This window comes from Panulirus ornatus, chromosome 51 (assembly GCF_036320965.1).
Source record: "Panulirus ornatus isolate Po-2019 chromosome 51, ASM3632096v1, whole genome shotgun sequence".
Classification (NCBI taxonomy): Eukaryota; Metazoa; Arthropoda; class Malacostraca; order Decapoda; family Palinuridae; genus Panulirus; species Panulirus ornatus.
This window is the reverse complement of record NC_092274.1, coordinates 221306-243653: the sequence shown is the minus strand read 5'-3', so window position 1 is coordinate 243653 and position 22348 is coordinate 221306. Positions and strand designations below refer to the sequence as shown.

General features: G+C 39.0%; 1 protein-coding gene across 1 annotated transcript; it reads left to right on the top strand.

Moving 5' to 3' along the window:
• Positions 1-21: 21 nt before the first annotated feature.
• On the top strand, positions 22-21752 carry LOC139764770 (solute carrier family 35 member E1 homolog). The gene is made up of 6 exons (XM_071691640.1): positions 22-844; positions 3265-3335; positions 6989-7126; positions 8801-8926; positions 14243-14488; positions 16867-21752. Exons 1-6 carry the CDS (start codon positions 520-522, stop codon positions 17239-17241), a joined length of 1281 nt encoding a protein of 426 aa, XP_071547741.1. The 5' UTR covers positions 22-519; the 3' UTR covers positions 17242-21752.
• The last annotated feature ends 596 nt before the right edge of the window (positions 21753-22348 follow it).

The window sequence follows — 22348 nt, the reverse complement described above, 5'->3', positions numbered from 1 at the left end:
TACATTATGACTTTCTAGAGTGTTAAACCAGAGCATATAATAAGACCCATGATACTTAAAAGAACAGACGAGTTCAATCATGGTTGCTCCTTTGCGTGGCTCTTCCAAATTGACTTTTTGTGATATCCAAATTCCAAGAAGATTAAATAGAAAGTGCCTCCCTTTAAGTATTTTTGGCACATTTGTCTGCTTTTCAAACTACAGAATATGATTCCTTATGAAAAACTGAGCTTTGTTTACACAATATATTAAATTATTAAAAAGACTATATGAAAATATTCCAATATAAAGAGGTTCCATGCATACCTGTTGATATGTGGACTTGGGGAAAACATTTCTTAAATTGGACACGATGAATTTATCATGATTCGTAAGTGCGAAAGTATTCTTCGCTATATTATAACATGGTTTCACAAGAAGTACGTAGAAAATGTCTTTCCGGTAGGTCTCAGCTGATGATGATGACGTCAGTTGGCGCTGGTGACGTCAACTGTTGTTCATGACGTCACAGTTGCCAACATGGCTGATAATAAAGTCGGAAGTGAAATAGCCCGTGTTATTTTATTATGTATAATTTGGTATCTAGTAAGCTCTAGTAATAATGTTGTGGGCAAGACCCTACTGAACGAGTTCCCGTACCCTATGACGGTGACGATGGTGCAGTTAATGTCCATAACGCTGTACAGCAGCCCCGTTTTAAAATGGATGGGAGTCAGGAGAAGAGCAGATATAAGTTGGAGTTATTATAAGAGAATTATTATACCCCTCGCGTTCGGAAAATTTATAGCATCGGTATTTTCTCACGTCAGCATATGGAGAGTGCCAGTCTCGTACGCTCATACAGGTAAGGGCAGGCCAGTCACTGGGAACGTATTTAGTTCATTGTACCAAAGTTTAAAGAGATGCCCACAAAAATTTTGGAAAATGAAAGTGAATCACATAATATAAGTTAGTAGTAGACATTAAGTAGGAAATGGGATTACATACAAGAAGTGGGTAGGGCGATAAAGCCAAGGGAAATTGTGGAGGAAAGAGAGGTACACATTAATGTCTTTTCCACATCCACAAAGTCACTGGTATTTTATCTTGATTTGTGCCAAATTACTGACTATGGCACCATTAATGCCCCAACCTAGAAGAGAGTTCTAAAAAGGTATCACCCTAGACTAAAAAAGTCTTGATTTCCGATCTGTCGGGGTTTATATACATAGTTCGAGATTGTGGTTCAGGTTATGCTTGAAAAAATAAGTCTTTATTCACATCCTCCAAACTATTCAGGATTTAAATGCTTCATTTAGGTCATATTTCATATGTCCTCTTTAAAAGTAGCTGACATTTCCAATGAAAGAGCCATTTATCATAGTTGTATTGCCTCAGGTTGTAGACATGGTGGGTCTTGCCTACACTTTCCCCAAACCCTGAATATCTTTAGGTAAACGTGGGTATTGTGTCTAGACACAATACTCCACATGTGGACTAATACATGTCTGACGGCTTTTGTGGGGAAATTTCTCGAGTCAATTATAGCGGACAAAATACGGGAACAATTGGAGAATCATGATCTCATTTGGGATTCTCAACATGGGTTTACAAAAGGGAATTCATATCTTAGTTACCTTCTCTCCCTCTTTAATAAAATATTTGAAACTTCGTCAGGGTGAGTTATGATTTTGTATACGTAGACTTAAGTAAGGCTTTTGACAGAGTACCACATGAGCATCTGCTTACAGAAATAACAGCACATGGCATTGGGGGTTGTGTATTTAATTGCATTAGGGTGTGGCTCACTGACAGGAAACAGAGGGTATGCATCACTGGAGCTGCATCAGACTGAGGCAATGTAGCCAGTGGTGTTCCTCAGGGGTCAGTCTTACCTGCATCAGACTGAGGCAATGTAGCCAGTGGTGTTCCTCAGGGGTCAGTCTTACCCTTTCATTACTTACTCGATCAAACTACCTCACGCCACATACTGTCCTCAAACATTTCATTTCCAACACACCCACCCTCCTCTGTACAACCCTATCAATAGCCCATGCCTCATAACCATATAATGTTGCTGGAACTACTATTCCCTCAAATATACCCATTTTTGCTCCGAGATAACGTTCTCTCCTTCCACACATTCTTCATTGCTTCCAGCACCTTCACCCCCTCCCCCACCCTGCAGACCACACTATATGAAGTACTCAGAACAATCACTCTGAAATAAAGATCTTCCCAGTACAGTCTCACCTCAACATGCTCAGCAGTTACTTCTATACTACAGAACTAGACCCCCCATCCACCCTAACCCTTCTATAACTAAGCACGAGCCTCCAAGTAGAAATAGGAAGCCTACCCCTGCATCACATATCCCCCCAACCTCAGCATATAGAACAGTGTCAAAATACGTACCTACTGAAATAGCCTGGAAAGCACTAAGCCACACAGCTCAGTCTTAAATTCACCCCCTAGACAAACATCCATCAGAACGCACGCTTCCCAGACAAACACGGGTCACATTCCCCTGCTTAGGTTCTGGACATCACTCATCACTACAACATTATAAACACTTGGTATATTCCAAGACTGTTCATGCCCATAATGCACTACTATAAAGAAGACACTGAGCACTCACATGTCGAATTGCTCCATACTTTATATACACAACATCACAACACTACAGCCTGTGGTTCTGTCCATTGGACATAGCATCAGCTTCCTGAGTCTTCAGGAGCCTCATAAGGATAGAATGGACTCCTAGGGCAGGAAGGTAAGGTACAGCAACTGTCTTATAAATTAATCATAAAACCCCATGACTTCTTTTATGGAACTCCTGCAGCTTCAAGTCTGGACTGTAATTAGGAGCATGGAAGCAATGGACCCCTTTGTTGTGAGAAGCTCTTTGATGAGATTGTACTCATTTACTTCTAGCTGCAATGAGTGTGACTTTTCGGTCATTCACATGCAATTTAAGTTTGGGAACCCTTTACAGTCCTGTGTGTTTACTAATCATTACTGGATACGTTTGTTGGTGTACCACTATCAGAAATATTCTAGGTTGAGATCTGTTTAGCCATTATTACTTACTCCTTGGGACTGTGTATATATAAATATACCACCAAAATCAGATTATTTAATAGTGTCTTTGATATTCTTCCTGTATCAAATGATATGGCGTATTATACAAAAGATTGAGTAATTATTCACTGCCTTTCATTATTGATGTTTGTAAGCATATTCACATATCCATTTTACCTGCTAGAGAAATGTTCTCTCTTACAGTAAAGGCTACAATGCCGCTGTTCACCGTGTTGCTTGGAAGAGTGTTGTTTGGAGAAAAGCAGACAACTAAGGTATGACTTTTGCATAACTATAGTTATGGAATGAAAGAATTCAGTATAATCATGTATTATATATATATTTTGATGACTATTCTCAGATGTACTTATGAATATGTGTGATAATTATGTTTGTGTCCATGAAGTGTCTGAAATTTTTAGATTTAAGGAGTTTTGTAAAATTGTAAGGATGTAAACTTCACCAACATGAATTCTGTTGGACATGAACTAAAGTTGTCACAAATATTCTTTCCAAGAATGAAGGATAAATTTGTTGGAGATGACTCATTAAGTTCTGAAGCAATATTTGTCAAGGTTTACAGCTCAGGTTGGTATTAAGGCAATAACGAATGTGTATGTTACATGCTAATCAGGCTAGGGTATAGTAAGCTGAGTACCTGAGATGTTTGTGATTACCTATTTTGTCGCATAAGGAGGGAAATCTGCACTCTTACCATACTTTACATGTACCTAACAATGGTTTCACAGATCCTCTACCCCAACAGTTTGGTCTGCGAATAAGCTGTCATTGTGCTCCTCTGCTTAATCAAGTTGTTGGAGATAACAGGCCATACATTTACATAGCTACCATATCTTGGTTGTTCTGGTACTCATTTCAACTTACTTCACTAAACAGTCTTTAGTGGTCCTAATGACTGCATGCAGTGCATTAAATCATTTTGGATCCCAACTCTTAAATTTGTTTTCTCATATTGTACTTGTTGCATCTTTTGATTTCAGGGTTAACAATCTGTTAACAATCCATACAAATTTACCTAATAGGGAATTAATTGGGTTCCTTTTCTTAAACTTTGTTTTTTATCATTCATCCTTTTTAGATTTATTGGATAACATCTGAATTTGCAATTTTTTCCTCTCAGCCTGTTCCTCTCTTTCTTAAACTTTGTTTTTTATCATTCATCCTTTTTAAATTTATTGGATAACATTTGCATTTGCAGTTATTTTCTCTCAGCCTGTTCCATGTTTATGAAACCCCAATACTTTATAAATTTTATTTCTATTTTTTCGCCTTGCTCCTGCCTTATATTCCAGTTCAACTATCTCATCAGTCTAACATTTCCATTATACATTTCTGTCTGTTTATTTGTTACCACTACAACATTCTTTGTTAGATGGGCTGGATCACGCGACTAAAAGGAAAGGGAGTGGGGGTGCCGGAAATCCTCCCCTCGTTTTTAATTTTCCAAAAGAAGGAACAGAGAAGGGGGCCAAGTGAGGATATTCCCTCAAAGGCTCAGCCCTCTGTTCTTAACGCTACCTCACTAACGTGGATGGACCAAGTTAATTTGTCAGTTGAGACCAATGTCTCCATTCCTTCCACCTCCTTACACTTAATGCTTCATTGTGTTCAGTCCCCAATCATACCTCAGAGATCTTTGTCTGAAATATTCCCAGGTAACTTCTCTCACTACATTTATCCATCTCTTTGTACTGCACAAGTCTTATGTCTGTTTATTATTTTATTATACTTTTTCGCTGTCTCCCGTGTTAGTGAGGTAGTATAAGGAAACAGACGAAAGAATGGCCCAACCCACCCACATACAGATGTATAAACATACACATCCACACACACACATATACATACCTATACATCTCAACGTATACAAATATATACACACACAGACATATACATATATACTCATGTACATAATTCATAGTCTGCCCTTATTCATTCCCGTCGCCACCCCGCCACACATGAAATAACAACCCCCTCCCCCCGCATGTGTGCGAGGTAGCTTCTTTTTATTAAAAAATGAATTCTTACTTTCTTATATTTAGTTTATTTATAAGTAACCCAAGAACAACTTTTATGACAGAGTCCTGGTGGTACCTAAAACCTTTCTAAAGGGTCCTGCAGCCCAAGGCTATGCTACTTGAGTAGTAGGGAGATGTAGACTACTTTGGAGGGAGAAGTTTATTAAAGAGACTTTATTCCCAATGCAGGGAGAAGTTTATTAAAGACTTTATTCCCAGTAATACAGTTAGGAAAGGCACCTGGAGCAGATGAGAACACATCTGAAATGTTGAAGTATGGAGGAGAAAGTGAGACAGAGTGGGTGCATCTGATATGTAATTTATCATGGAAACAGAAGGTTGTGCCTGAGGATTGGATGAAAGCTATTATTGTTCCTTTATTTAAAAGAAAAGTTGCTAAGGGTGTATGTAGCAATTATAGGGGGATCAGTTAAGTATACCAGGAAGAGCATATGCAAGAATTTTACTGATAGATTGATGGAACTGACTGAATGCAGAATATGTGAAGAGCAAGAGGGTTTTAGGAAAGGTAGGGAATGTGTGGATCAGGTTTTTCTAGTGAAAATTACTGTGGAAAAGGTAAGAAGTTGTGTTCAGCTTTTATGGATCTGGAGAAAGCATGACAGAGTTGAGTGGAATGCTTATTGGGATCTGTTAAGGATGTATGGTGTAGGGGGACAACTGCTGGATGGTGTGAAAGCAAATGCGTGTGTAAGAGTGGATTGAGGGTTGAGTGAAAGTTTTAGGATACATGTAGGTGTGAGGGAGGGTAGCTTAGAGATGACACTCCAATACCACACCCCTGTCAAAAGCTTTGGATATGTCAAGGCCAACTACATAAAACTCCCCAAAATCTTTCAGGGATGATGACCAGACATTATTAAGATGGAAAAGAATATCACCAGTGGATCTCACATCATGAAAGCAATGAAAGAGTGAAGACTGAGTTTCGAGGTGTCTAAGGATACGGGAGTTAAGGGACTCATAGATTTTGGAAATTGTTAGATGCTTTTATAGATGACACTTTAGCTAGCAAATGATAGCATCAGTAAAAGACAAGGAGGAAGTACAAAAAAGATTTAGCTATAACATATCTTTGAACTTAAGAAAACTTACAGGAATTCGGTGAAGAAAAATGTGAATAGATGAGTCACGGAATTATTAATAAAATAATGGTGACACCTGACCAGCTTGGACTTGGAAATGATATCAAGGGTGATGTTGAAAATTCTGGGGTCATCACAAGCCAAAAGCTGGAATTTACACTGAAACAGCTGCTATCATGGCTAGGTGTGACTGGTTATGGTGACCATTGTTACATGAAGATTGAACTTTGTCTGCCTCTGTTGAAACGCTCACATGAATTGTCTTACCATTAGTAGCCTATAAAGGTATCAGGCAGGTGGAGGAAAAATTGAGTTCTTTTTTAGCTTAACTTTTACCATTATAAGTGTATGTTTGTTTACCTTTCAGGTTATTGCAGACAATTCTTAGATTGTTGGATGATAGACAATAACTGATATGTAGTTCCATAGTTGGTCAATACTAATGCCTAGCTTTTCTGCCAGAAGTGTACTATATTTTGTTTTGAATAAGGCTGTAACTTTTCTGTTTGTCATACACTATATTTGAATTATCTTAACCCATTTGTAACCATGTCATCAGAAAGTAAATCAGTGTCTTGTATCATCATGAGCATTACTTACTCTCAAGGAAAAACAAGTAACATTAACAGTATACCAGAAAGTATAAATTTTAAGACTCTTTTCCATCTGCAGTAATTACAATATTTGTTTTTAAATTTTAGATATTACAATTTTAAAAGACTATTTATCCATGCATCTAACCAGGAATGTGGGTATTTTGACCTTTTGAAATCTTGACTTTTGCAGGTTTATTTTTCTTTAGCTCCAATCATCATAGGAGTTGCCATTGCCACCATAACAGAGATCTTTTTTGACATGCTGGGGCTAGTTGCTGCTCTGATGGCAACGTGTGGCTTTTCACTCCAAAATATCTTTTCTAAAAAGGTAAGATGTCAGTTATATCTTATTTTATTGAAGTATTTTGTTGTTTCTTTCATTGTACTTTTAGGTGATGAGAGGATGCTTATGAAGTAAAAGGGAGAAATTTTTATTCTGATTTCTAATTTTTTTTTCTTTTTTACTTGTATATGTACTTGTGTATATATGTATGTCTGTGTATGTATATGTATGTATACACTGAAATGTATATGTATGTATATGTGTGTGTATGGCCATGTATGTATATACATGTGTATGTGTATGTTGTTGTTTCCTGGCGCTAACTCGCATGTACGCGGGGGGAAGGGGTGTCATTTCATATGTGGCGGGGTGGTGGCCGGAATGGATGAAGGCAGCAAGTATGAATATGTACATGTGTATATATGTATGTGTCTGCAATTATATATATACAATTGCTGTTTCCCCGTCAGCAAGGTAACGCCAGGAAACAGACGAAGAACAGCCCATCCACTCATATACACACATATATGCATAAAGGAAACAGCATTGCTAGCCCCTGCATCAGCAAGGTAGTGCCAGGAAAACAGACAACAAAGGCCACATTCATTCACACTCAGTCCCTTTCATTACTTAATCAAACCACCTTACACCATGTATTGTTCTTAAACATTTAATTTCCAACACATCCACCCTCCTTTATACAACCCAATCTATAACCCATGTCTGGCATCCATATAATATTGTTGGAACTATTATTCCTTCAAATATACCCGTTTCTGCTCTCTGAGAATGCTCTCTCATTGCACACATTCTTCATCGCTCCCAAAACTTTTGCCCCTCCCCTACTGTGACATGTTCGCTTCCATGCTTCCGTTCACTATTAAGTCCACTCCCAGATATTTAATACACTTCACTTCCTCCAATTTTTCTCCATTCAGACTTACATTCCAATTAACTTGTCACCAACTTCTGCAGTTTCTCACATGAATCAGCCACCAGAGGTGTATCATTGCTGAAGAACAACTGACTTACTTCCAAGGCCCCCTCATACCCAGCAGACTGCATACTCACCCCTATATCCAGAACTTTTGCGTTTACCTCACGAACTACCCCAACCATAAACAAATTAAACAACCATGGGGACATCACACTTTCACTGGGAACCAATCAATTTTCTCTCTTCCTACTTGTACACATGCCTTACATCCTCAGTAAAAACTTTTCACTGCTTCTAGCAATTTACCTCCCGCACCATACACACTTGGAACCTTCCACAAAGCATCTCTGTAAACCCTATCATATGCCTTTTCCAGTTTTTACTTTTCCAAAAGAAGGAATATAGAAGGTGTCTAAGTGAGGATTTTCCCTTAAAGGCTCGGTTCTTTGTTCTTGATGCTACCTAGCAAAAGCGGGAAATGGCAAATATGTATGAAAAGTAATTTATACATACAAACATCCCTGAGGTAAGGGAGAAAGAATTCTACATCCATATTCCCTGCACGTTGTAGAAGGAGACTAAAATAGGTGGGAACGGGGGCCAGGAATTCTTCCACTCCTGTTTTACTTTCCGAAAGAAGGAACAGAGAAGGGGGCCTAGAGATGATTTTACCCAGTTAGGCTGTCATGTGACTTTGATGCAACCTCACAAATGCAGGAAATGGCTAATATAATGAAAAAAAATTACATCTACAGCTTACTGTATACAAAGTGTTTTTGCAGGTGCTGACTGATACGGGTATCCATCACCTAAGGCTTCTGCACCTACTTGGATACCTGGCCCTGTTCATGTTTCTTCCAGTGTGGATTTTCACTGACGGTCACAGTATTTTTTATGATGATACTCAGGTAGGTCCCCAGTGAGGCATACTTTTGTTTGGAAGGTAGTTGCTGGTATTGGATACCAGAATTTTGTTATAGTCCTCACATGGAGTACTTCATGTTTTCAATTTTGTCACCATGTGAATGTATGCGGCATATCATAAGCCCAATGTCATTATATTAATTTTGTTTATTGTCTGTTCTCCCACTGTTCTCTGAACTTCTCCCCTATGTCTCTGTATGATTAATATGTCTATTTACATTTATGTAAATGTTTCTCTTCTTGAAGAAAGATTTAGACACATAAGGTATGGAAAAATTTTTCATTGTCACCCTGCAATGGCTGAACAGTATACAGATGCTCTCCGACTTACGGCCTGCACGACTTATGACCATCCATACATAAGACCGGAAAATATATGAATTAAAAAATATTTTTTTTTTTTTTTTTTTTTTTTTTTTTTTTTATACTTTGTCGCTGTCTCCCGCGTTTGCGAGGTAGCGCAAGGAAACAGACGAAAGAAATGGCCCAACCCCCCCCCCCCCATACACATGTACATACACACGTCCACACACGCAAATATACATACCTACACAGCTTTCCATGGTTTACCCCAGACGCTTCACATGCCCTGATTCAATCCACTGACAGCACGTCAACCCCTGTATACCACATGGCTCCAATTCACTCTATTCCTTGCCCTCCTTTCACCCTCCTGCATGTTCAGGCCCCGATCACACAAAATCTTTTTCACTCCATCTTTCCACCTCCAATTTGGTCTCCCTCTTCTCCTCGTTCCCTCCACCTCCGACACATATATCCTCTTGGTCAATCTTTCCTCACTCATTCTCTCCATGTGCCCAAACCATTTCAAAACACCCTCCTCTGCTCTCTCAACCACGCTCTTTTTATTTCCACACATCTCTCTCACCCTTACGTTACTTACTCGATCAAACCACCTCACACCACACATTGTCCTCAAACATCTCATTTCCAGCACATCCATCCTCCTGCGCACATCTCTATCCATAGCCCACGCCTCGCAACCATACAACATTGTTGGAACCACTATTCCTTCAAACATACCCATTTTTGCTTTCCGAGATAATGTTCTCGACTTCCACACATTTTTCAAGGCTCCCAAAATTTTCGCCCCCTCCCCCACCCTATGATCCACTTCCGCTTCCATGGTTCCATCCGCTGACAGATCCACTCCCAGATATCTAAAACACTTCACTTCCTCCAGTTTTTCTCCATTCAAACTCACCTCCCAATTGACTTGACCCTCACCCCTACACTTGATAGTATGTCCACCAGTGCTAATAGCTGTGCGCATATGATAGTGAATGTCACCTGATCCCGGCATTGTGTACATCATAGCATCTCTCTCAGTTCTTGCTCTTAGTTACCATTCATTGGCATGTGTTACTTAAATGAATCTAAAGAATTTTTATGCTGGATTTAACCATTTTTGTATTAAACCCTAAAGAAGATGACGAGTAAGAGAAAAAACCCATCATATGTTGAAAGATCTGGCAAGAAGCCGAGGAAGATGCTTGATTTGGAATTGAAAAGAAGGTAATCACCAAAATGAAGGAGGAAAAAAGTTAATGTGACTGCACATGATCTACAGTTGTCCCATTCAATGGTTTCCTTAACTTTTCAGGGCAATGAAAAAATATGTGATGCAGTGAAAGGTTCAGCAAGTATGAAGTCTATGATAATAACAAAGCATAGACAAGATCCCATCCATGAAATGGAAAAGTTTTTGATGTTGTGAATGGAAGCTCAGATTCAAAAACATGTACCACTAAGCTTACTAACAATTCAGGCAAAGAACAGAAGTCTTTTTGAGACTCTGAAGGAGCAAGCAGGAGAGGGTTACATCGAAAACTTTACGGCAAGTCATTTTTGGTCCAGTACATTTAATGGAAGATATGGATTGCACAGTGTTTCAGTCACAGGTGAAGCAGCAAAAGCTGATGAAGGAGCTGCCAAAAAGATTTGTATTTCAGTTTCTAAAAGGGGAAACAGAAGAAGTCAAGCGGGAAGTGCTCATCCTCCTCGAAGGCTCAGATTGGGGTGTCTGAATGTGTGTGGATGTAACCAAGATGAGAAGAAAGGAGAGATCGGCAGTATGTTTCAGGAAAGAGACCTGGATGTTCTGGCTCTGAGTGAAATGAAGCTCAAGGGTAAAGGGGAAGAATGGTTTGGAAAAGTCTTGGGAGTAAAGTCAGGGATTGGTGAGAGGACAAGAGCTGAGGAAGGAGTAGCATTATTCTTGAAGCAGGAGTTGTAGGAGTTTGTATTAAAGTGTAAGAGAGTAAATTAAATGCAAAGTTGAGTAATGTGGTAGTTAAGGATATAACTGGTGTACATGGGGTATTCAGGGTTGTGAATGGAAATGGTGAAGAGCTTGTTGATTTGTGTGCTGAAAAAAGACTGGTGATTGGGAATAACTGGTTTAAAAAGAGAGATGTACATAACTACACGTGTGAGTAGGAGGGATGGTTGAAGGGCATTATTGGATCACATTTAAAAGAGAGGCTTTTGGATGTTAATGTGCCGAGAGGGGTAGCTGGAGGAATTTCAGATCACTGTCTTGTGGAGGTGAAGGTGAAGATTTGTAAAGGTTTTCAAAAGAGAAGAGAATGTTGGGGAGAAGGGAGTGGTGAGAGGAAGTGAACTTGGAAAGGAGATTTTTGTGAGGAAGTACCGGGAGAGACTGAGTGTAGATGGCAAAATGTGAGAGCATGTGACTTGAGGGGAGTGGGTGAGGAATGGAATGTATTTAGGGAAGCAGTGATGGCATGTGCAAAAGATGCATGTGGCATGAGAAAGATGAGAAGTGGGCAGAATTTTATGACAGGCATGTTGCCAAACCCAAATGCTCCAACCCCAACATCATCATCCAGTGACGTTTGTTTACCAGTGGCATCCTAGCTACGTCTCTTCCTTGTATATCAACTAACTGTTCTATATCTCATTCTTGTATCTCCCCTGATGATGTGAGCATTACACAGAAGTGCACTGGGGAACTTATTTTGTTTCATTTTCCTGTGGCATTCCTGCATATACCAGACAGTATAAAGAAATGCTGCCTCAAGTTTATGAATTCAACTCCCTCCTGAAAACAAAGGTTTGCTAATCTCTTATTTAGATTGAGCTCCTTACTAAAGAAGGCATTCCCAGTGCCAGTACTAAAAGAACTCCTGAAATCATAATATTATGAGTTTTATCTTGAAAATGTCAAAAAGACCAGCAGTATTTCTCCATTAACTCTTCTGCTCTCTCCTTCAGTACACTGTTAGTACCTGCATCACAAATAACAGGCATATTATTGTTAGTGCCACCACAAACCTCATCTACGATGTCGGCAGCATCATCTACCTTGGCACCTGGAAAACAAAAATGTTTATGGCTTGAAGAGTCGCTGACAAGCCTCACTTCGTGTTTTTTGTTGTCAACATCACCCAAAGCCTGAAAGTGACATTTTGTGATTATTGGCATCAAGGGTAAATGTGTATAGTGAGAGAAATAGGATCACTTTGGGGTGTCTCAACCCCCACTGCGCAACCATCCAACGTTGATGGTTCACTCCCTGATTCTCATAGCAAGCTGGATTTGATGATGTTGTGAAAGACATCTTCCCTGTGTATTAGAACAGTTATTTTGTAAGTGTCTGAAGCCAGCTTTTTCTCAAAGGTCTGTCATTCCACACAAAACCTGCCAGTCAAAGGCATAACAAGATTATTGCAATGCTGATAGCCAAATGTTCCACTGTACACAAAACACTGTTGACCTGCTGGCATACTAAAATAGTAAACAAATTAAATATTACTGAAAATATGGCTTGGTAGATAGTAGTTGGCAGGCAGCCAATGACAGGAGATATATTATCAGTACTACCCATCTGGGTATCAGGAGGGTTAGTGACATCTGCTTAATGAGCGAGCGAAGTACTTCAGTGCTTGTCAAGTTGCACTCCTCTGACTCAGGTAGCTGTCTTTTCTTTCTGCCTCTCTAACACGTACTTCTAGCATTCTGTCCACAAACAAACAATCTCTTCTTGTCATACATAACACTTGACAGCACTTAACTCACAGAGTTCATTCTTCATAACTCTGATTTTCCCTGTGGTGAGCACCACGCGCTAGCCCTGCCTTTTGGCAAAATGGTAGGAGCAGTAGATAGAAGTAGTCAGTTGGAACATTGGTAGGAGCCTCAGCAAACACTGAACTAGATTTGCCCTCTACCAGTGGCCTGTTGGGTATGAGGCTTTGAAGTTTGAGAAGTGGCACTGGAGTTCACTATTTTGGGTGACTGTGTTGCCATCGCCACCCCTTTGAGGGAGTTCCAATTGGAACGGCCATCAGAGATATAGATAGATAGAAAATAAAGGCTTCGTAAAAAGTAAAAGTCACAAAAAAGACACCACCTTATGTAATAGGCTTATGGGAGTTTTGTGTTCCCAAAATCTTTGTAGTGTCACCCAAGCACATGTACAGGAATATTTTTATCTTTTGTTCACCACACAATTTACAGCACTTTTTAGCTCTGCAGTATGGTATGCAACAAGCTATACACATCAAAACACTCAAAATGTTCTTGAAAAGATGCAGTGATAGAACACTGAAAAAGCACAACAAAAAGGATGTCAGATCTACTCCAGTAAATTGTTCTGTAAACAAACACAGGCATGTTTAAACACAAGGGGAGGGTTTCCAGTTCCCTGCTTTCAGCCCCTTTAGTCACTTTGTACAACATAAAGGGAATCTTGGGGTAGATTTCTGAGGGTTTGCTTGCTTGAAATGGTATGAAATGTGGAGAAAATGAGTGAAGAAAGAACAAGGAGATATCTGTCAGAAGTGGAGGGAACAAGGAAAAGGGAGAGACCAAGTTGGAAATGGTAGGATGGAGTGAACAAGATTTTGGGCAATTGGAACCTGAACTTGCTGGAGGGTGAAAGGTGTGAATGGGATAGAGTGGGTTGCAATGATGTGGTATACAGGGGTCAGTATGCTATCATTGGACTGAATTAGGGCATGTGAAGTGGCCAGGAAAACCATGGAAAGGTCTGTGGAGCCTGGTTTGGGATGGGGAGCTGTGGTTTTGGTTCATTACGTGTGACGGTTAGAGAATGGATATGAGGAAATGCAACCTTTTTTTCTGTTCTTGACATTACTTCACTGGTATGGGAATGGTAATCATGCATGAAAATAAATTTTCTTATCCAACTAACCTTTGATTAACACATACTTTTCCCATTATGTGTTTTATAAGAAGTTTTACTGTAATTTGAAGTCAACTCTTTTTTACTAAAATGTAATTGATCTTTGCAGTTGTTAAGAAGAGATCCTGGTGAAACTATTTTCCTCCTATTGTTGGATGGTGGCCTTAATTGGTTGCAAAATTTTATCGCATTCACAATCTTAAACCACGTCACACCACTCACATATGCTGTTGCTAATGCTACCAAACGTATCTCTGTTATTACCATATCATTGCTACTGCTGAGGAATCCTATCACACTTGCAAATGTGGTTGGAATGTTCCTGGCCATTTTGGGTGTCCTCGCTTACAATAAGGTAAAGTAACTTTTACATGTCATGCTATTTTTACAGATTAACAACCTACTTGATTATTTTTGTAGAGAAATAGTATTCAGATGTTGCATGATTATAACTTTGACTGGTTATAGGAAACATAACACTATGAATGCTGGACGTAACAGAGCAAGGTAGATAAATCTTAAGGTACAGTACGTAGAGTGTTTCAATTTATGATGGAAAGTATTCTGTTTCTTGGGATTGCGTATGATTATAGCTTATGACAGATGAATTTGATTTTGTCTTACATGTCTTCTTAATGGTTACTGCCAGTGATGTTTGTGAGGTACCATTATTTTGACTGAATAAAGAGTATCATGATTAAGAAAGTGCAAGTAACAGTTTACTGTGTTTAAGTGGCATATTTTATATAGTAATTTCCTCTTGGGTTTCTAAGAAATAGGGCACTAATATTTGAAAAATCTTTTAAATGTAAAAACAGAAAGTGCAGTGTGTGAAAAAAGCTTTTTCTGCCCCCATTTATTTTCAAAGATGATGTATGGCTAACATTGCAAACATATGATGCAGTCAGAGTGAAATCAAGTAGGTGGAAACATTAGGTAGAAACTGTTGGTAGAAATATTAGGCAGGAACATTAGGTAGAAGCCTATGCAAACACTATGTTTGAGTTGCCCTCAGCCAGTGGCCTGTTAAGGGTGGGAACAGGCATGATAGATAAAGTTAAACTATAGACATACACTACTGAGCCATTCTTATATCTTAACGCAGACAATGACATAAAAAATTCAGCTCGTCATATTAATTGTTTTGAACCTAGTTACAAGGGTGCAGGTTTGTTTGTGTGAGTAATGGGTGATAGGGAGCTGTGATACAGCTATCAGCCGCCTTCATCGCTTAAGGGTATGATGAAACTAATATAAATCCGAAATGTCTTAATGTACTTATATGCTGTATGCATCAACTAGGTAATGAATTTAAACAATGATCTCGAGGGACAGACCAGGAATAGTACCCACCAGCTGCTTCCACACTGCCATCTCCCACTCACCTAACAAACCACAATTGCCAGGATTGAACAACTAACCACTTGTTCGGTAATATCAGCTCCACTCACATAATATGTTTATCCAACCAAGCTGCACCATGCAAGTTTCTCTGGAACTGTACAACATGCACTGAACATATACTGCTGCAAGCTGACATGGACAAATAAGTGGTCTGGTCTTATATGTGGAGAAAGTGAATTTTGATGTAGATAATTCAAAGTTTGGATATTGATAGAAAATATGAGAAGGCAAACACTGAATTTTATTGAGTTACAAAAGGTGGATGAGGAAAAAGACTTGGGTGTGATTTCTCTGATAACCTAAAGCCACTTGAACAGACATAGAAGCAATACTATATTGACAATAAGATTATAGGATTCATAGGTAGGGCATTCAAATTTCTGTCAAGGAAAGTAATCTTCACTCTTCATACAATTAACTGGTATGTACCTATCTTGAATATTTACATTCACTTTGGTTGCCTTGCTTAAAAAAAAAAAAAAAAGACAAAGTGGAGAGAGTATAGTAGTGAACTGCCAATATAAATTTGGGTCTTAGTAATAAATCCTATGAGAGTTGGGTAGATACCTTCAGCTAATTAACTTGGAAAAGGGAAGGTTAAGAAGTGGTATGATAAAGGTCTACAAAATCACCAAGGGCTATCCAATTATGAAGTGCTTTGATCATCATTATTCGAGCAGCTGTTTTAAGACTTGTACCACTTGTATCGGTGAATGCAAACTTGGGGGCAAATGTTTTACTTCAACATTATTGTTAGTTCAGAATGATTTACCAGTTACATTAGTTGAACACAATAGATACTTTCAAGAATATATTTGACTTGAGGTCCATGACTGACATTAATTATGCCTGTTTAGTTACGTATAAAGTTTCCAGGTATTTATCTTAAGTCATCCATTTGCTTTTCTGATCTAAGCACTGTACTATAACCATTCTAGTATTACCAAACTAACATTACCATGCAGACATTATCACTCGAATCTTTCCTTCTGATCTCTTCCTCCATCACAGACACCCTTGGAAGTACCCAGTGGCCAGTTATTGTTTGTATCCTTTGTGTAACATTTACTCCACCAATTTGTAGATGAATAAGAGGATTGTATATGGAAGTAGTCATCTCTTCCCTGACAAATCATTTTTGTTCTGGTGGTATTTAATCTTTGCCAGTGTGATTGTTTACTGTAAATCTATGCATGTAAACAATAGTGTAGGTGATAGAATGGAATGTGACATGATATACAGCTCAGTGTTTTTTAACATTATAGGTTAAGTATGATGCAATTTTCTTATATAATAGGCTAAGTATGATGCATTTTACCTTCATTACAGGCTAAGTATGATGCAAACCAAGTGAAAAAGAAAGCAGCAGTCGTACCTTTAAGTCAGGTGATGAGCACAAAGCTCCTTGAAGTTTCTGCCAACAACGGCGATGCAAATCTCAAGAATCTTTACCATCCAGTGCACAATGCTAATCTCCTTGAGGCTCCACCCTTCCATCCTGCATATGTATTTAATCACATAAAGTCAGCCAGACTGGGGCCTTATCCCAGGACACCAAATAGTGTTAGTGAAGTCTCCCGTTACAGTAACGTGCCACAAACTGCAGCTAACAATGGTTATGCTAACAATGGTATCACTGCAAGTATAGCCAATGGTCATACTGGACAACCTAAAATATTAAGTGGAAGAATAGATTCTGTATGAGTTTTGCTAAGTTGTGTTAAAAAGTATATTTTTTTACACAGTTAATTAATGGAAGTTAAAATAGACAAAATTTAGATGTATGATGATTCCAATAGTACCTATTGTGGTGATGGGATGTTTTATGTGTTGTAGACGGTTTATATAGATTTTAGTACCATTTGTGTATTCTTGGCTTGAAATGTTATAACTTTGTTCATTAATTTATGTGTAAATTATTATGATTATGTGATGAACTGCTGTGAGAAATTACTGTATGGACTTGTGTTTGTTGTTAGTATTTACAGATGATCTGATGTGAGCAAAAACCTACTTATTTCAGTATTTATTGATATTTCAAATACCAAAGAAATTATATTATTGCAGTTTTAGGTAGAATGACAGTAAAAGTATTTATAATAACCAAGCTCATTTTACAAATTTCTTATTTTTTTTAGCTTAGTAAGGTCGTTTTACAAATTACTCATTGTTCCAGCCTACTAATTTTCTCTGTGATAAGCCATAGAATATAGAATTTCTCATATACAAGAGATATTGATATGTCTGCAAAACCACGGAATAATGATTAGTGGGAAAAGGTTTTTGTTGAAGAATTTTGATAATCCTTAACCTTGAATGCATGGACTTAGTATGTGTGGTTTCACTCATTCAGGTTTTATTTTTGACACCAATTTGAAAGAGATATGGGGTAGGTTTAACTCATACATGGTATATGCCAGGACAAGTGGAACCTTAGGGTGCTGCCCTAGTGCAGCCTGACTAGGGCCTTTGAGAGGTGTTTTTTAACATTTAGCTTCTTGTGAGGCCAGATCTCACAGTTACCCTTTGGCATCATGCCCACCCACTTCCCTGATACCTAAGATGTTCTTCCTTTCACACTATTCCAGTCAGTTGACCTTTGACTGATGTTTGAACTTCCTTAATTTCTCATGTACTACTGATTTATACAGCAGGACAAACAAAACACTTCCTCTGTGCATGCATAAAAAAGCCCTTACAGAATAAATGTGTGTGAAGAGCAAGGGGAAACCACAGAAAGGTATGTTTTCATCATAGTTGTTGATAGGGGGCTGAAGTTTTGGAGCATTACACATAACAGGTGCAGAATGGTTGTAGGTGAATGAGGCCTTTTTTCATCTGTTCCTGGCACTACCTTGCTTACATGAGAAATGGCAATCAAGTACGGGAAGACATGTGATTAAAGAAAATCTCCCCAAAAGTGATATATTTTCTTTCGCGAGGATCTTTTAGGATGTTGAGTGGACTAGGGAGGAGATGGGCAGGTGACATAGATGGTGCATGCCTCCCAGCAGGGATAAAATGTTTGTCACAAGATGGAGAGAGCAGTTTAAGGGTTAAATCTCATATCTGTCAATCTATCTATATCCCTGATGCCTGTTCCCTTCAGGAATTTCCTCAAGGGGGTGGCCATGGCAACTGGTGAACATAAGGTGTTGCTTCTTAGCTATTAATGCCTTACCCTTAACAGGCTATTGGCTGAGGGCAACTTTATCATGGTGTTTTTAGAGGCACCTTCCTATGTTCCCACTGACTATTTAATGCGTGTGCCTAATGTAATGAACTTTAGATTAAATACCCTTTCCTCATTATAGTATCACTGTCATAATTGTTTGTATTTTTTATCCGTCTATATATCTAACATCTGTTCCAATTGGAACTCCCTCAAAGGGATGGCCATGGCAACAGAGTCTCCATAACTAAACAACTCCAGTGCTGCTTCTTTTCCTTTAGTGCCTTAGCCTTAACGGGCCACTGGCAGAGGGCAAGTCTAGTGCAGTGTTTGCAGAGGCTCCTGCCTAATGTTCTAAAGGACTGCTTCTATTGCTCCTACCTACAACCTCTGCCTAATGTTTCTACCTAATAATCCTACCTGTGTTCCTACCTACTCCTTCTATCGACTGCTCCTACCATTCAGCCAAAGGGCAGGGCTAGCGCATAGTGCTTACCTCAGAAAAATCTAGAGTTATGAAGAATGATCTGCATGAGTTAAGTGTTCTCAGTTGTTACATATGACAAGGAGAGATTGTATGTTTGTGGACAGAATGCCAGTAGTCCACATGTTAGTGAGAAAGATAGAAAAGACAGCTACCTGGGTCAGAGGCAGAGTCTGGGTGTTCCCAGACTCTGCCTCCATGGGGTAGCAACATGAGTGAGAAGTAGCCAAAGGAGTACAGTATAGTCAAGGATCTTCCTGCCCTAGAGGAGACCTTCTTATCTTAATCCTGTGTGAATCAGATTAAAAGCTGCAGGAGCCCTATAGGAGGAGTCCCAGGGTTACAAAGCTATCTTCTACATGTCATAGAAAACGGCTGAGAAGTGGGTGTGGAGAGCTAGAAAACCTTTTCTGCGTTATCACTTTCAAAAAAGACAGAGAAAGAGCCATATGAGAATTTGTCCTTAAAAAGGCTCAGGCTAGGGTGTCTGAATATAAACTAATAAAAAATCCAACAATTAACACTTAAAATGAAGTATTCGTGCATCCCATAATAATCTTCCACCAGTGCTGTATGATCAGCAAACATCTGACACTTCTCAAGCCCTCTCATCCCCCACAGACTACATGCTTGCTCCTCTCTCCAAGACTCTTGCATTTACCTCCCTCAACACCCCATCCATAAACAAATTGAACAACCAAGGCGTGGCATCAAACACCCCTGTCACAGACCAACTTTTACTTGGAACTATTCATTCTCCTCTCTTCCTGCTCATACACAAGCCTGCCTTACATTCTTGATAAAAACTTTTCTGCTTCAAGCAGCTTACCACCCACACCATATACTTTTAAGACCCTCCCAAAAGGATCTCTATCAACCCTATCATATGCCTTCACCAGATTCAGAAATGCCATTTACAGATTCATTTGTCTTTCTAAATATTTCTCACATGCATTATTTAAAGCAAGTACCTGATCCATACATCCTTTACCACTGCTAACCCAACTCTCATTTGTCCTCTTTTTCAACCCAGCACCTTCTTGACCTCCTGCCGTTTCCTCTTACAAGTCTCCCAATCATTTGCAGTCCTTCCCTGTAAGTACTGCTCCAACACCTCTTTCTTTCTCTAAAAATTTTACTTCTTTGTCCTCACCACTTACTACCCTTTCTAATCTGCCCACCTTCAACTTTTTGCATACCATATGCATCTCTTGCATATGCCACCACTACCTTCCTAAATACCTCCCATTCCTCACCCATTCCCATCGCTTCATTTACTCTCACCTTTTGCCTTTCTACACACAATCTTTCATTTTATTTCTTCACACAAGTCTCTTTTCCAATTTTTCCAATCTCACCTACTCTTACCACTCCCTTCTCCCAAAACTGTTTCCTCTTTTTCAAAATCCTCCACAAATCTTCACTCTCACTTCCACAAGATAGTGATCAGAAATCCCACCAGCTGTCCTTCTCAGCACATTTACATACATAAGTCTCTCTTTTGCATGCCTATCATTTAGTATGTAATTCAGTAATGCTCACTGACTATGTCTCTTACTCATATATGTATACTTGTGTATATCCCTCTTTTTAAATTAGATACTCCTGATCACCAGTCTTCTTTCAGCATGCAACTCCACAAGCTGTTCACCATTTCCATTCATAACATTGAATACCCCATATGCCCCACATTTTTACCCTCACCTGCCACATTACTCACCTTTACAGTTAAATCACCCATCACAAATACCCAGTCTCTCATATCAAAATTGCCGACACTTATTTAGCCAGTCCTAAAACATTTTCCCCTCATGATCTTTCTTCTCATGGCCAGGTGCATAAGCATTAATAATCATTCATCTCTTGCCATCCACTTTCATTTTACCCACATCAATCTAGAATTTACTTCCTTAAATTCTACGACACAGTCCCACAATCCTCTCAAAACAACTGACTTTACTTTTAAGAAATTTTCAAACCATTCTTCCCCTTTACCCTTGAGCTTTGTTTCACTCAGAGCCAGAACATTCAGGTTTCTTTCCTCAATTTATTACCTATCTCTTTTCTCTTCTTATCTTAGTTATTCCTCACACATTTAGACACCCCATGCTGAGCCTTCAAGGAAGATGAGCACTCCCTGCCTGGCTGCTGCTTCTGTTCTCCCTTTGAGAAATTGAAGTACAAGAATGCATTAATTTTTATGGATGATTATTTTATGAAAGAGGGAGTCTCCTTGAATTTAGCAAAACGAAGTCTACCTATTATGGACCAAGACTGGCTTAGAGGGTTCTTTGGGACATAGTAGGAGATAGCTGCAAGCATTATGTTTTTCTGTTTGGCCCTAGAATAGGCCCCAGTTTACCAAGCAATCTCATTAGATCTTAGGAACTGATTAAGTTCCTCCAGGTTTGTCTTTAGACAATTTTAATATTTGTACCATACTTCCACTGTTTTAGTTAAGACTAATTTGATTCTTTGTACCATCCTTCAGATGTTTTTCTGTTCATCTTTGGAAAGCTTAGGGTCAGTTGATCCCAAATAAAAGACTAGCAGTAATAAGAGGAAATTTTTAATCTCCTCTGAACTTTTTGTGTTAGAGGGTAATTGATCATTTTAAATGATGACGAGCACCTGCCTGGTGATGTATTTCAGTTGAACATCAGTCCACATGGAACTTGATGTATGATGGGTAATAGATTGTGTTATATGGTGAGGAGCACCTGCCTAGCAACATGCTTTAGATGAACACCAGTCCACATGGAACCTATTTTCCCTTCCCTCAAAGTTTTCTTTTCATCAAACTTTTATTTGGGAGAAAGTTCTTTGACTTCAAACAAGCCCTCAAGAAGTGAGACTGTTAGTTTTGATTTTCATGGAAGATCTCCTGGAAAGTGTGCTATCAGGAAGAATATACCTTTCTTTAACATGGCAGATAGATTTTTGTCTTACTGGGATAGATTTGATCTGCTCTTGTTTCAGAAGCACATGATTAGAGGAGCCCAGCACTGAGCCCTGAGTGACTTCATTTGTAATCCTTGGTCATTCTTAAAGAGGCTCCCCTGATATGCTCCATGCTCTCTCCCACTTAAATAACTTAAACAGCTGTCAGTGTGTTTATGTACCACTCCACAGATACCAGTTGTTAAAAGCCTCAC

Excerpts from the sequence above, each read along its gene's own strand:
- LOC139764770 (XM_071691640.1), top strand. The coding sequence starts at position 520 with ATGGCTGATAATAAAGTCGGAAGTGAAATAGCCCGTGTTATTTTATTA. Across the intron at positions 7,127-8,800 it reads AAAATATCTTTTCTAAAAAG|GTGCTGACTGATACGGGTAT; the intron begins GTAAGATGTCAG and ends GTGTTTTTGCAG. Across the intron at positions 14,489-16,866 it reads GTGTCCTCGCTTACAATAAG|GCTAAGTATGATGCAAACCA; the intron begins GTAAAGTAACTT and ends CCTTCATTACAG.